Below are 15,000 nucleotides of genomic sequence, written 5' to 3'. Positions count from 1 at the left end.
ACCACAGCCTGTTTAGATTGAAGCGGTTGAGGTTTCCCAGTAGAACGCTTTTCCAACCGTTTTCGGTTGAAACGCCGTACTTCCTGGAAATAGTTATTACCTGAGACTTTTCACCGTTGACAAGTTGAGGGAAAGCAACACGGCAGGAGCCCACAGCCATTTTTAATGACCCGCGTAAACGACAGCGGTCGCTTCCAATGCTTTTTCAACTGTTTCAACCTAGCTTGATGCCGGTTGAAAAAGTTGATCAACCAAACCAACCAAAAACAGTTTCTTCCCAATAGAACTCGAAAAAACCCAACCAACCCAACCAACTAAAAACAGTTGATCCCAATAGAACACAACCTAGACAATTTTTTTCATTGTTTGCCTATAAGTGAATTTTTATTCACAATACCATCAAGAAGGTTAAATAAACAGAACGAAAACAAAAAAAGCATTGATTTTCACGAGATTTACATGTTAGCTAAGCCAATTGATCTCAAATCACAGTCCCCTATCTCCAAGTTACTTGCTTTCAGACAAATCTGTTGGTACAACTGTGCCTCCAAAGCTAGTCCCAGTCCCAGCTCCAGATACATGTAGCTTATTCAGAAATGTACATAATAACATCCATGCCATGTTTCACATTAGTTTTGTTAAATTAAAATGACTGAAAATAGGGGACTTTGTTTTGGAAACGGTCAGTTGCCAAGAATCCATAATTATACATTTATGAATTAAAAACATATTTAATGGCCAGTATTTACTGCTGTGGTTGCTGTACTGAGGCATCCAGCATTTAGGGACGGTAATTTACTGTTTCATACTCTCTGAACAGAAGACATCTGTTAAGCTCCTGTATGCTTTTTGTTGTGTATTACAAGACTGACTTGTTTACTTCAAAAACAACGTTCATCAATATCATTCTGGAAGGGGTAGGGAATCTACTGGAAGCAGGGCAGATATTCCAGCATTTTTAACATGCAATGCAAATGTATGGAAATGCACTTACAGTAGTGAGAACTTTCATCATAGTGTCAATGTGCCATCTTTTGTTTGGAGCATGTCTAAAAAAAAACAACAATATTCATACATTAAAAAATGCCTCACTAAAAGGGAGTTGGGTGTCTGAGACATCCATGCACATCTACCATTGGCAGCCAGCTCCAAGAGGGAAACTGCTCTAATGGGTGACAACACCTGACAACCCAGGAATAAGCTGTTATGTAGAACAGAGAAAGAATGAATTCCTTACTTGAACAGAATAATGTTTAACCATGCAACCAAGTCACTAGGTCGTTAAGTTACAAATCACTTCAGCAAAGAAACACTACTTCTGATGACCAGGGTTGAACCTAAAATTTACTTTTCCCAACACAACATAAAGGACAAAGCTTACTTTTCTGCAGCTAAAAAGATCTCTGATGTGACATATGATTTGAACTCGACATCAGTATTGACAAGAAAAGTCAGTAGCTCCTTCATCATTCCACGAATGTTACTTGAGTTAACAAGAGCAAAAGACAACTCCATTGCACGCCTAATGAAAAACAAAAGGAGCAAATGAAAAGAATATAAATATTTAAAGAACCTTACTCACCCACCTTACATTGCACGCCTACATTACTTCAGTTGCCATTTTCAGGGTCCTCCCCAAAACTCTGAATTCTATGACTATGTAAAGCAATCTGTTTCCATCGGACATCAAATGGGCTATATAACTCTGCTTTCCATTGGAAAATAAGCTATGTTTATTAAAATTTGAGTTTCTAACATTATTTATGTATGACTTGCCCTTCGCAACATGTCCTCGAGTTTCTCGAGTGGAAACACAATTGTTGTTGAACCATCTGCTCTTGGAATGGCAGCGAAGAATACCGAAATTGGGCATTCCTCGATTAACAGCTGGAAAAATCAGAATTTATGTATTATCATTTCTGGAAAATGAAGAAATAACTTCTTGGACTACATTGTAAGGAATCCAGAACAGCAAATCCACAGTCAGATCGATAATTCTATTCAAATAATTATTGTTTTGCGTGTCTTCTGCTCAGGCTGCCGGCACTGAACAAAGAGGCAAGGCAAGTCTTCCGCAAACATTTGAAAAAGCCTTTATCTATTGTACAAGTTATTCATTTCATTTTCTTGCTGATAATAAAACTGCATTTTGTGGAAGCAAGCTTGTGAGCGACGTTTTTATTCTTGGGCTGGAAAAGTTGAAAACTATAGAGAAGACTACATGTAGGCAAATTTGAAAAAGAAGAAATTCTAAAAACATAGAGTAAAAGCACTTCATCTAATGCTACTTAACTGTGTATTGCACGCACCACACTGAAGAAACTGTCTTAAGTTTACTTTGTACTCGCTTATCGCTAACTGCTTTCATTAAGTTTATTTACCACAGGGTTCGCGCTGGATTTTGTCCATAAAATTCCAGGAGTATTCAACGAGTTTTCAAGAACCAGAAATTGAGTCTTCAAAGAGTCTTTGTAAGAAGATTTTTTTGCCATGCATGTACATCGTGTTTCAGTGTTTTCTTTGCTGAAAAAGCCTACCTTGATCCGTTCCCACATCATGCAAATGGTAAGTGCACGCACTGGCATTTTCATTTCTGGTTTTAACATTTCCCCAATAATCAAATTTGGGCTCAATTTTCGAAATAATTATCTCTTAAACTTAGCATGATGCAATCAAAACAATTTTCACCCAAGCAAAAATTCGAGGAAATTTCAAACAGTTTTCCACGAAATCCCTTTTTTCAAGGGCTTTTCAAGCACCCTGGAAGTCCAAAATTAAATTCCAGGACTTTTCAAGGACTTCAAGGAGTAGCACAAACCCTGTTACCAAGTACCACGCCAGCAGCAAATTAAACTACTCTCACCTTGTTGTTTCCATTACAAACCACATGGGTATAAAATAATTGTGGGTTGCTTGCTTATTAATTACGGTCCAGTTAAAAGTTAAACAATTGCAACTAAGTACCATGCGTGGAAACTGTATTTCCCTCTTGAATTTACTGCAGACGTAGCTCCACCCTTCATAGAGAAGTGCTCCAAATGAAGGTATTCTGTTGTCTTTCTGATCGAAATCCATTTAATAATCCTCCTCAAGGATTTCAGAAGTGTTTTTTATTTTCCTGACAACATTGTTCTAATTTTTCTCTCGAGTGCAAAACAACGACACTTGCCCATATAAATAATTATTATGGAAGTACTGTAGAGGCTCCCGTATAACAACAACAACAACAAAGGCATGCAATGAACATTTTGTAAAGTGGGTGAGTAAGGTTCTTTAAGAAGCAATGCACATCAGTTATTTAAAAATGAAATTTGTTACTTTTTTAAAATCTCTTTGAGATTGTGACGCCTGCATTACCCCACTGCACACAAGAGGACAAGAAAACCTGCCCATCCAGCAGGCAACCAATCTGATATGCTTGTCCTTATCCATGAATCATAAATCAAACCTACAGATCGGCACTTCAAACTTTAATGATTATTTTGTCATCCCAGAAAGCTTTTTTTTTGTTGCAATACAAGTCCTACATGTATTTTCTCTTCAAGTTGACAGATTCTGAGAAGAGTAAATCGAAACGAGTTCCTAAAAATATCTATACGACACATTTTCTTAATATTAAGAAAGTTGGCATAGAAGAGAAAACACTGCACTACATCTACTGCACAACAATGATTACCTTCTAATAGAAATGTCTGGATCCTTCAAACAGTCTAAAATCGTTGTACGATGTCTCTGCACAGCATTATAGTCTGCTTGAACTGTTTTTAAAAGTGTGTTCAAAGCCACATATCTACAACAAAAACAAAACACATATTGTCACAGTAAAGTCTATGCAAGTTATGTACCTTTATTCTCAAGTTTTAACAAAGAACAAAGGGAGAGCACCAGTACTATATACTGTAAACACCCGCAGATAAACAACACCTGCAGAAAAGCCGCACCCTGGATTATAATTAGCAGCTCCACTTTTGGTAAAAAGTTTTTAAAAGAAATCAAAAGACATCCAAACTCAAGTCTTCAGACATCTTCTTCATCCACTGTTCATGTAACGTAAACTTACTATTAACATTGAAACGGAAGTCTTACCCACAATTTTAGCACTTTAATAATTCCATAATGAATATTGTTTCTACCAACTTTAACATTATGATTGACTAATTTTCTAGTATTTGTTGACAGGAATTTCTTCATTCAATGCAGTTTTCCCTTACATTTTTGCATTACAACAAGAATGTGAGCAAAACGTTTGTAGCTTACACTGTAGTAACCAGGCATTAGGTCAGACACAAGATGGAAAACTGGACACCAGAAGCAGCCTTTTTGCAAATGTTCCCACAGATAAGCCTCACCCCTAATTTCTAGCGACGATTTTTGGGGAAAAGGTGCGGCTTATCTGCAGGTGTTAACAGTATTTAGTATAAATACACAGGTGATTATACAAAACCGCGCGCACTCATTGTCGCGCTATCTCGGATTATCAGCCGATAATCACCTCGACGAACAAAATGGCTGCCAGTAGTCGTTTTGCCACTGTAAGTGAAGATGATTTCGCGTTGAAATGTTTTTTTTTTCTCTTTTTCGAAATGATCACCTGTGTATTTATACTAAAACAATTATTCGCCTCAGGCTCAGTGATTATCGGTGAATATTCACCTCGACTTCGTCTCGGTGAATATTCACCGATAATCACTTCGCCTTCAACGAATAATTGTTAAATACATGTAAAAGGCACATGTAGGTCAGGGTAAAGTCTAAAATTAATGTATGGTTGATACGCAATACAAGCAAAGTTCAGTTGGCTCAGACTTTACTTGACTACATGTTTAACTGTACATGTAGCTCCCAAGAAAGTTGTTTAGAACTGAACATGTAAAGAAGGAATGTTGCACCATAGAGGTCATGGGTTCGAATCCCATTGGAGCGACTTGAATTTTTCAGGCTCTATAAACATGTCTTCCAGGCTCATATTTTGTGTTGTTAAACGGCTGGCAACACATCCAGCATGCTCACCCCAAGTACATTTCATACACTTTGCGACTACAATTTGTGAATTTTCAAATAAGTTTTCGTATCTTATAGCAAACTTTCAACTGGATTTTCTTTTAGATTTCAAGCCTTGAGTGCATACCTGATTTACCAGAACAATACAAGTAGGTAGGTTTTCCTTTAAAATTACATGCAGAATATTATTATTATAGTTTGTGATGTTCATGTTGTGGTCATAGGATAATAATTTGATAATAGTATTAATGTTGCATGGTTTCAAGGATTAAGGAATTTATCTGATTCAAAGAAATAATAATACAGACTTTCACTTGGTGATTGCTTTACCTAATATTCTTGTCATTGTTTAAAAGAAAGCGTCCTAAAATATTGATTGCTAAAACCTAAAAAGGAAATAAAGAAAATGAGGTCAGCTACTGTAAAAAGGAAATTCTGTTTAAGATAAACACATGTACACACTTAATTGACCCCTGGGTCACAGTCTGCCTCCTCAAGAGATACGATTTTAAAAAAATAAACAGCAAGGAATATTAATTAGGTATTTTCAAGTCTAAAATTTTCATACCCTAAGTCCACTCTCGGATTTGGTGTCCATGATGGTGAGAACTGTCTCATAAAGGATAGCATTGCCAACGTTTTTGCTAGTTTCTGTATTTGTTGCAACCTGTGGTAGAGAATCAATTAAAATTACAGAGGCAATTGATCACACCACAAGAAAAGCTAATGACATGAGCCAATTTCAATTTCAGTCCACTGACCTGAGCCAACACATCATTCATCTGTTCACTAACTGATTCCTCATCCTTGCCAAGCATCCTCAAGAGTCTTAGTATTTTAACCTTTAACAATTCACAAAGTTGTCGATAAGAGTGTTGCTACATGTAGATGGTGTATTCTAAAAATTGCTTCTCCTTTTTTTCCGCAAATTGCATTTGCTTAACACCACACTGGGAACCCTTTAAGCTTCATTGTCGCAAGTACATGTATGCAGGGTTTGAGCCAGAGTGTGAACTTGCGACATTCTCCCCCTGGCAGGACGATTTGTCCCTTCAAATTACTGGTAGGTGGACGGGCCATACAAATGTCCCCTAAAGTCCCCCAAAGTCAAAACTAAATGGAAGAAGCTTATGCAAATTTATACCGATCAGAAAACCAGGATGGCTAGCATTTCACAATTTCATATTATTATTATCATAGCGAAAATAACTGAATAAAAATCGTTTATCAGTGCTTTATCAAAAAACACTATTCTCTCACGTTTCGATCCTTAAACAGCATTCCAAACCTGTCACATATTTTGCTGTTTTGAAATCGATTGCTTGAAATATGTATGAATAACCAAGTGAGGATCACTTTTACCATATTTAGAAGTAAAATGGGAACTGCGTTGCACGCATGCCTGGCTTTTGATATGCACATGTTTACAGCTCGTTTTGTTTGTGGACCGAAGTGCCCTGCTCTGTTTGTCATCAGATACATTTGTATAAATTATTCTTTGGAACAAGGAAAATCTTGAGTTATTGTGGAAGTGAAAGACGTAAAACCATCGACCAAGAAGAAGAAAAAACTGAAAACGGATTCACACACGAGGAAGAATCGCAAGAAAATGATGCTCAACTTCTGACTTTGAAACCTTGCAATTTCCATGAAATGGTTAAATGATCACAAGTCGCTACGGTACGAAAATAACAGGATCTTTTGTCACTTTTTTCAGCTGGTGAGAAAGAAAAACCCTTTTGAGGGGCGACAAGGGCTGCCCCCGCTGTTGCCTATTTGTCCTGTTGCAAGGGCCACAGATGGACAAATTTTATTATTGTCTCCTGAGGCAATAAAGCTGGCTCAAACCCTGCATGTATGTGAGACAGGACTTTTGAAGTAAGATTTTACCATTACGTGGGAAAATCTACCATAAAAGAATTCTTCCTCACGTGAGACTTGGGATTGTACATGTACATGCATCTAGAAAAATAATGTTTACAATCAAAAGAAAAAAAGGAAATTTTCTAACCAAGTAGCACTTTTAAATGTAAATGCCACAGATAACAAAAAGAAAAGTTACCATCATCAACAGTCATTGCAAAAATTCACAGCAAAAAGCAAAACCAAGCTCCTTACTTGAATAAAAGGATCACTGATTCCTGAGACATCATGTTCTGGAGAATACCCTGACATTACCAGATTCTTTAAAGTCTTCACTAATATTGGAACATGCTGGAGAAATATACAATCATGTTACTTTAATTACGTATCATCTGGCTTAATTTTACGGCTGGTGGACAAATCAATAGTTATAATGTTTTGTAAATTAACAAAATCATTGCCTTACCCTTCTAAAGTGTGCAAGTGTTTCTGGGTTAACACGGCACATTTCAGTGACCAATGACACTCCACAAACTAACACACCTGATAAGGAAGTAGCAATACACACTTATGATGTAGAAGAACTATCAAAAATCAATACCAATGTATCTTGGACTCACCGTGATTTCTTTCATTGAGAAGAGACCTTGTTGTTGGAACAAACACCTCCATAAGTTCTGGTACTTTTCTGACAATTCTTACTGCACAAAGTGCTGCCTAAAAGGTGAAGAAAACGTTTTCTATGTTAACCACTTTCTCCTTAAGTAACGTACATTGTATAATCCAATGTCATTTTACTGGGGAGAAAAGACTTAACCCGTTGACATCCAAACCGGCCTAAACTGGTCAGACTTTTTTACTCGGCAACGGGGAACCCCTGGGAGTCAATGGGTTAATATTCATGATACAAAATGAGCATGAAAGTTGGGCAATGAACAACACACACCTTTTTTCTTAGGTACGAGTTAGTTGACTTCAACAACTTTTCCACTTCTCCAGCTAAATCACGACTCATTTCCTGAGAGCAAATGCTATCAAAGAGGAAAATAATGTTGAGAAGAAAATGCCTTATTCCAGTAATCCATCTTAACACTTTACCAAGACCCTGAGGGGCACAAGTGTTTATAAAACAATGTCTACTCTAAAACTAAGGGTGCCGTATTCCGGAATAGGAATTTATGGAATATAAGTTAGAAATCCTTCGTTTTTATGGAGATTCACATTAAAATTGTCAAACACCTGCTAAAATGCTATTTTAAACATATTTTTATCATCTTTGCTGCTTCGAAACGAGCCAAACATACCGTTTTAATCATCACTCCACGTATTCTTATTCCGGAATAGGGTCAATCGAACGCGCCATAAGAGTTGTATGCCTAGTGATGTGGAGTAGAAGCCAGGACTTACAGTATGAATGTCTCAAGGCACCTTGTTATTATCAAGTTGTACATAATTATCATATACTTACTTTCCTAATGAGCACAGAGCCAGACCAATCACAAACTGGTTTGAATGGTTCAAATCACTGAAAGAAATTGTTGAAAAAAGACAGCATTAACTTTGGTAATATAGAGATCTACATAAGTTCCATAATATTAACCATCTCTTGTCATTTTAAAATAGAAACATACAGTAACAAACTTGGGTGTTGTACTCACTTTTTTAGAGAATTTGTTACCAACAAGTGGACATCTTGTCGCTCATCAAGGAGAAGCATAGCTCCTAAATAGCCTATTCTCTTGTCAGTAAACTTTGGGGAAGCAATTAGTTTTAAACACTCCAGCTGCAAAATGCAAGATACAAATGTAGAATAATTCAATTAAATGATTTCCATTAATGTTAACGCTTATCTTATGATATTATACTTTACACAATTCATAACTTAAACAGTAAATTTTAAATTACTTTGTACCTGTAAAGATGTAATTCAGCACTCAACCTTCAGTTGTACGTGTACATGTACAGCTGTATTTCACAAAATTGATGATCGACCTACTTTTGATGGTTTTCTACTCTTATTAGAGGGGCTTTTCTGTCAGTGTTTTTCTTCTCCTCAAAAACCAGCATTAGTTAAATTCATTTCCTTTGATTGATTATGTTTGGCAGATGAAACTTGTCTCTGTTAAATAAATTTTCTCACTTTCACTGACCAATATGTACAATCATACCTGGCCAAAATGAGCTGGATATCCTAACATGTGAATATAGAGTAACTTGGCAACATTACGACATCTGAAGTCATTGTCTTCCTCTCTGAATGAATCCCTGATGTATGCACACTCCTTGGAAATCACTGATCGTTCATCAGCTGCTGTCCTGGCTGCTCTGATTGTTCGTATAAGATCCCTCAGTTTCCCAGGAGCAGGCATGATGGTGCCTCAGCTCAGGAGTTCCTGTTGAAAAAAACTGATATTGACCACCATTTCTATGCAGGAGTTTCTATAACGTTTAAAGTTGCCTGCTTGTTTGAGTCTCTCAGAATAGCCAACTGTTATCATTGCTAATTAAAAATGAATTTTAATTTTAATTTTTTGAAACAATCTGTCTTAAAGTGGTACCATGATCAAAAACATCACTTCCTTTTTTTCTTTTGATTTTGACAGGGTTTTTGCTTCACACTGGGCTGGCAAAATTTTGAGCTTTGATTTTTATCCAAAGGCTGTGTACTTTGCAAGTTTTGGATTTCACGGTCCGCATTTACTCACTTTCATAACTGACCAACTGGACCTCTGGGAGTTGGATCTGGAGAAAAGCGATGTCATTTACTCAACAGCTCAAAATTTCAGCATGTAAACCAAGTTTATTATGTATGCAAATCTGAAAGCCTAAAACTCCCGTGCTGCATATACGTACAAATGCACTGCTTTCTTGAACTAGTGAGTCTTTGAAATCATTTTCGCCTCGATACAGCTCTCGATACAGATGGTAATGGCAGACCATTAAACAGGAAAATTCCAGTTAAAATAAACAAGTGTCTTTTTGAAATTAAGGTTTCAAACTTAGGTAACTTAATGTTAGGTTAACATAGTTTTGACAAAATTACTTCAATTTAGGAAAAATAAGTAGCCAACTCCTCTGAGTGAAGTAGCTTTTAGACGGCTGTCAGTACTTTTTCAAACCGCTGCAATGCAAAGAGAACTTCTAAAAAATTGCAATTAAATCGCTGTCATTATAAGGAAGTCTATATGAAGATTTAGTTGAAAAGAAATAAGGTAAACCAATCATCCCTTTAATAGCAAAACGAAACCTCAAACAAATAGTTAACTCAAGTGAAGCTATGATCCTCACAGTTATGAACGCAATTTTTGCAACTGCGTAAAGAAGCCTGAAAAAATTCAGGACTTCAACGGGGTTTGAACCAGTGACCTCACGCTACCGGTGCGACGCCCTAACCAACTGAGCTATGCAGCCACTGACGTTGGGAGCTGGTCATTTGTGGGTTCTAATCAACAATCATTAAAGTAGCCAACGATCATAGCTTCACTTGATTTCATATCCGCAGTTCATATATGATCCATCTCATATATCATTTCATCGTTGATTCATTCCTTACGGGAACATTAGAACCCACAAATGACCAGCTCCCAACGTGTCAGTGGTCTCCATAGCTCAGTTGGTTAGAGCGGCACCGGTATCACAAGGTCACGGGTTCAAACCCCATTGAATTCCTGAATTTTTCAGCTTTCTTTACGCAATTGCAAAAATTGTGTTCATAACTGCGAGGATCATAGCTTCACTTGATTTCATATCCGCAGTTCATATATGATCCATCTCATATATCATTTCATCGTTAAATAGTTAACTGTTCCATGGTGGTGTGATCAGTGCTGGAAATAAAAGTCAGTCATCAGACATTGTCCGACCAAATTTTGAATTTGTCCGGTCAATTTCACATTATGATCCGACACGATGACTGAACATCTCATTATCACATCTTGATTCTCTTTCAAGGTGTTGTTAGTCAATAAATTATGTCCAGTCCAATTTGGCAAATGTCCGACCAAAAGGAAGATTTGAAAGGACATATGTCCTGTGAATAAAGAAAAATTATTTCCAGCACTGTGTGATTTATAACTATTCTAAATTCTTACCATGTAAATAATAGTTTATACCCAAGCAATTAATTATCTCTCTTGCATATATAGAGTACCTTCAAATGAATGACTTATTAGTCTGTACATTACAAATATCATTTTGTGGTAAAAAAATTGTTTAAGCTTGTGTGTACAAGGAGATGAATTATTTTCGTACTACTACGAAAGTTATTCTTGAGCACATACACACAATGGTCATGAAAAACAAATAACTTTTTCTGGACCAGCTAAACTGTAATAGAAAGGAAAAACGATTAAAGAATTTTAATACAATTTAAGTACATTTTTGTGAAGTTATTGTTTGGTGGCTAACGGCTTCTACCAAAGTCAACTGATACTACAAAATATTCATTTTCGAGGCAGTTCAAGGGAAGAAGCTAGAGCGAATGCGGCGATTTTTTTCCCCGAAAAGGGGCTTCTGAAGCATTATTTGATGCGATCGTCGATTTACGATTTTGTACGTTTACAACAAGTACACTAACAAAAATGGACACCTACTGAATATTCGCTTACGCACAATTAACATTACCGTGTTCTACATGCTATGCTTTGCAATATTAAAAAATACAGCTTTTAAGCCAACGGTCGCATGCAGTTTACGTCGAAAATTGTAAGCATTGACAAAGTAAAGAATTACATCCATCAAAACTTGCACAATTCCACGCTAAGATCCGGCAAACGAAACTAAGAGATGTCGCATTGCCACTGCGCTTCTTCCGAATTTCAGAGAAGAGAGCATCCACCGCGAAACAGCGACTCTCAGAAGAGCCATAAAATTCTCCCAACATAACGCTGTACTATCACGTACCTGATAAAAGACCTCCGGTGAAATTCGTCCCTCAGAAGAAGGAAACTGCAGCTTTCGACAAGTCCCCACGTTCCACGAAGACAGTCGGAGATGGGAGAACCAATGCGCAAGTGCATTGGGAGGGACTCAGGCTGAGGTCCCGGATGAATGTAGTACTTTGTGGCTAGCGGTACTCCGACAAAACAACATGGCGCCAGGGAAAAGCCTGCATTCGAAACCCAAGAAGAAGTTTCAACAAGAGACTAAAAAAGCCGCTTCTGGTATAAAAAAGGCGAATAGCAGTAAGCTGTCCAAAAAGAAGGTATACTCTTCCTGACTTCCTGAAAAGTTATCACTTCAAATGTTTGATATTTCAACGTAGTTTCATTCAAAATATCCTTTAATTGGTTTTCATGAGACGCCAAGAAATTTCCAGGCAAATGAGTTTACGTCAATCTTTACTTGAAATCTACCCGAATATGCTGTTCTGCAAGGTATTCCATTGTTCTTAATTCCCACTCCCCTCCCCTCCCATACGAGGATTACGAGTTTTTGCAACGTTGGGTTCATTTGAACAGTGCTGGTGCCGTGCACTGGCAACCGTTCAGAGTCTATTTTTAGAGGGTACTGACAATGATATGAGGTTAGGATTTCTGCTATTGTCAGGACGGAGGGAGGGGGTGGAGGGAGGGGGGGGGGGGGGGGTGAGGTCGAAGGTACAACTGACGGTGGGGGGGGATTTTTGGAGGAGTCGGCAATAGTTTGATCATCTAGGTAAGTGTTCAGCTCGATTTCCAGCCGTTTTGGCCATGCAGTTAACATCCTCCTCCCAACGAGCAGCTGGATCACTCAGGTCCGCGTCGTTTGTCCGGGATGTAGCACAGGTATACCTGCCAACTTTTTCTGAGATTTAGGCGTGAGATTTTTATCCTGGGAGTGCTGGGATTTTTGAAGACGACACGATCATTTCCGAAGATTTCCGAAGAAGTCCGAAGTCTTCCGAAGAAGTCCGAAGTCTTCCGAAGTCTGTCGAAGACGTATAAACACGTATAAACGCGAACTCGCTCCCAGTGCTTTTAACTTCAAAAATCAGAGATCGCGAGGAAGGTATTGTCATTTACTTATTTTACACATGGTTTTCGTTCCTTACATGTTAACATATTTTTGGAAATTGTGTCAAGCAAGACGGCAACAACTCACATTTTCCAATCAGGCATGAGAAATTGGCCCACAAGCGTGAGCCGGCGTGAGATCGAAGTTTTCAACCCGCAGGCATGAGACTCACGCCTAAGGCGTGAAAGTTGGCGGGTGTACACAGGTCGCAGTTGTATTTTGTACTTGGCAGGCAGGCAGGCATCTTTCTGATTTGTGAAAAATACAATTTACTGGAACAGTGATCAAGTCGTGGCGTGCGCAGAAGAACACAGGCTGCTTTTAGGGTCATTGAGCTTTTGTCAACCAGACAAATTTAATATCAGTCTTGAAACTGCATTGTGTACAGGCAGTCTTTACTAGGCGTACACTAAAGTGTGTTCCTTAGGCATCTGAGATTGGAGAAATAGCTGGTTGCTACATGAAATTCTCCACAAATTTTTTGTCACTGCCTACTCTAGACACAATAGAGCTGTGTTCTTTCAAACAATCCTCCTGTTTCTTCTTACTATTCTCCTGCTCCCACTATGAAAACCATGCACTCACCTGGACAATCAACCCAATCACGGTAGATGATGTTTACTTGACAAACATGCTTGGTTATGCCTGTAATTCCTTCTTTCAGCTCAAGGAGAGAACTTTACTACAAATTGAAGAAATTAACAAGGAATTTACCACCATTCAGAACAAGCTAGTTAACGACGAAAGCCAGATCAAGGATACCAAAGTCTTAAGTGTGGAAAAGGCAGTAAATGTTAAGGTGAGATTGGACCTGAAAATGTACTGGTCCATAAACACACAAAAAAAGAACTTGGCCAATATCCAGCCATCTTGACCTCACGCTTGCTCAATAACCCATATTTCTTGTACCACTTAACCATCTTACTCCCAGGAATGCCACTTATGTACCACTTTCATAATAGGTGACCACCTTTACATTCTTTTGTGTTTATCTTACAGTGCACTTCTTTTAAAATTTGCTTGTCATAGCAAGGCTAGAAAGGCTTATTAGCATTAAAACAAAAAATGTTTTATTTGCCTGCCATTTAAGGCCAACCTTCAACCGACAGGCTTTGCGTGCCGTAGAACAATTTTCATACATGAAAATCCAGCCAAAGCTGAAATTTATCCAATCAGATCGCTGTGATAAGCAATGCGAATTTCCATAACAAAAACAAACGGTCGAAAAGCCTGTCGGTTGAAGGTGGGCCTTTAAGAAAGAGGTCTACATGTATAAAGAGTTTTCTCTGGCTAACACCCGAGGATGTTACTTTTCCTCTCATTCTATTCAAAACTAAAAATGTCCTTTCACTTGAAAGGTATAGTCCACTTTCAAAAATACCGTAATACTCTTTTTTTATTCTTTTTATTTTTTATAAACAATCTTTGTTTCAACATTTGCTCTAAGAGCACAGTGTGCTTATCGAGAGAGTTTACGCTGTTTACGATAAATATTAAAAAACATGATAAAAAACTTGAATGGGCCTTCTCTGGCAAAAAACATTAAAAATTGTTGCAAGCTTTCAACCACTAAAGCTGAGGTCTTCAACAGGCAAAAAGAAGAATGAAGTAAAAATTCAGAGAACATATAGTGAGATAAAAATGAAAACAATAAAGTGAAATTAGGGAAAAAGGTGATTAAGAATTTTTGTTAAAAAGTATGCAGTATTGTCCTGGAAGTGGGCAAGAGGTATTGTCTGCGTCAGGCGTGGTAAAGGTGTGGTAAAGGCACAGTAGATCCTTTGCCACGAGGAAAAAAGAACATTTTAGAAATGTGAAGACAGCGGCCAAAGGCTCCAAAGTTGCCAATCATGCTTTGTCGCACAACCATGTCATTGACTTCAACAATGCGTCGATCAATTTCTAGAATCTTGGCACACCTTTACCATACCTGACGCACAAGACCTCTTCCCCACTTCCAGGACAATACCGCATACTTTTTAACAAAAATTCTTAATCACCATTTTTCCCTAATGTCACTTTCTTGGTATCATTTTTATCTCACTATATATTCTCCAAATTTTTATTTCATTCATCTTTTTGCCTGTTGAACACCTCAGCTCTAATGGTCGAAAGCTCTCAGCAATTTTTAATGTTTTTTAA

The 15,000-nt window shown here is 37.7% G+C and overlaps 2 protein-coding genes across 3 annotated transcripts in view; one reads left to right on the top strand and one right to left on the bottom strand.

Annotated features, from left to right (window-relative positions):
* The window catches only part of LOC138018664 (AP-1 complex subunit gamma-1-like), a 32,125-nt gene extending 20,251 nt beyond the window's left edge, over positions 1-11,874 (bottom strand). Inside the window, exons 1-14 of one of the 2 annotated variants that reach the window (XM_068865352.1) lie at positions 11,767-11,874; positions 9,033-9,257; positions 8,523-8,647; positions 8,333-8,389; positions 7,811-7,895; positions 7,485-7,581; positions 7,331-7,407; positions 7,120-7,215; positions 5,763-5,843; positions 5,570-5,668; positions 5,332-5,387; positions 3,677-3,790; positions 1,382-1,522; positions 995-1,049 (exon numbers count right to left, since the gene is read on the bottom strand). In XM_068865352.1, coding sequence (XP_068721453.1) covers positions 995-1,049; positions 1,382-1,522; positions 3,677-3,790; positions 5,332-5,387; positions 5,570-5,668; positions 5,763-5,843; positions 7,120-7,215; positions 7,331-7,407; positions 7,485-7,581; positions 7,811-7,895; positions 8,333-8,389; positions 8,523-8,647; positions 9,033-9,233 — 1,284 coding nt within the window. In that variant the 5' untranslated portion in view covers positions 9,234-9,257; positions 11,767-11,874. Of the gene's footprint in view, positions 1-994; positions 1,050-1,381; positions 1,523-3,676; positions 3,791-5,331; positions 5,388-5,569; positions 5,669-5,762; positions 5,844-7,119; positions 7,216-7,330; positions 7,408-7,484; positions 7,584-7,810; positions 7,896-8,332; positions 8,390-8,522; positions 8,648-9,032; positions 9,258-11,766 lie in introns of those variants that run through there. The other variant, XM_068865353.1, reaches the window with a different exon arrangement.
* Positions 11,875-11,908: 34 nt separating this feature from the next.
* The window catches only part of LOC138018670 (uncharacterized), a 5,787-nt gene continuing 2,695 nt past the window's right edge, over positions 11,909-15,000 (top strand). The window contains exons 1-2 of the mRNA XM_068865368.1: positions 11,909-12,067; positions 13,523-13,657. Of these exons, the coding sequence (XP_068721469.1) occupies positions 11,954-12,067; positions 13,523-13,657 (249 nt within the window). The 5' untranslated portion in view covers positions 11,909-11,953. The remainder of the gene's footprint in view (positions 12,068-13,522; positions 13,658-15,000) is intronic.

This window comes from Montipora capricornis, chromosome 10 (genome assembly GCF_036669925.1).
Source record: "Montipora capricornis isolate CH-2021 chromosome 10, ASM3666992v2, whole genome shotgun sequence".
Lineage (NCBI taxonomy): Eukaryota > Metazoa > Cnidaria > Anthozoa > Scleractinia > Acroporidae > Montipora > Montipora capricornis.
This window is presented reverse-complemented; position numbering and strand designations above follow the sequence as displayed.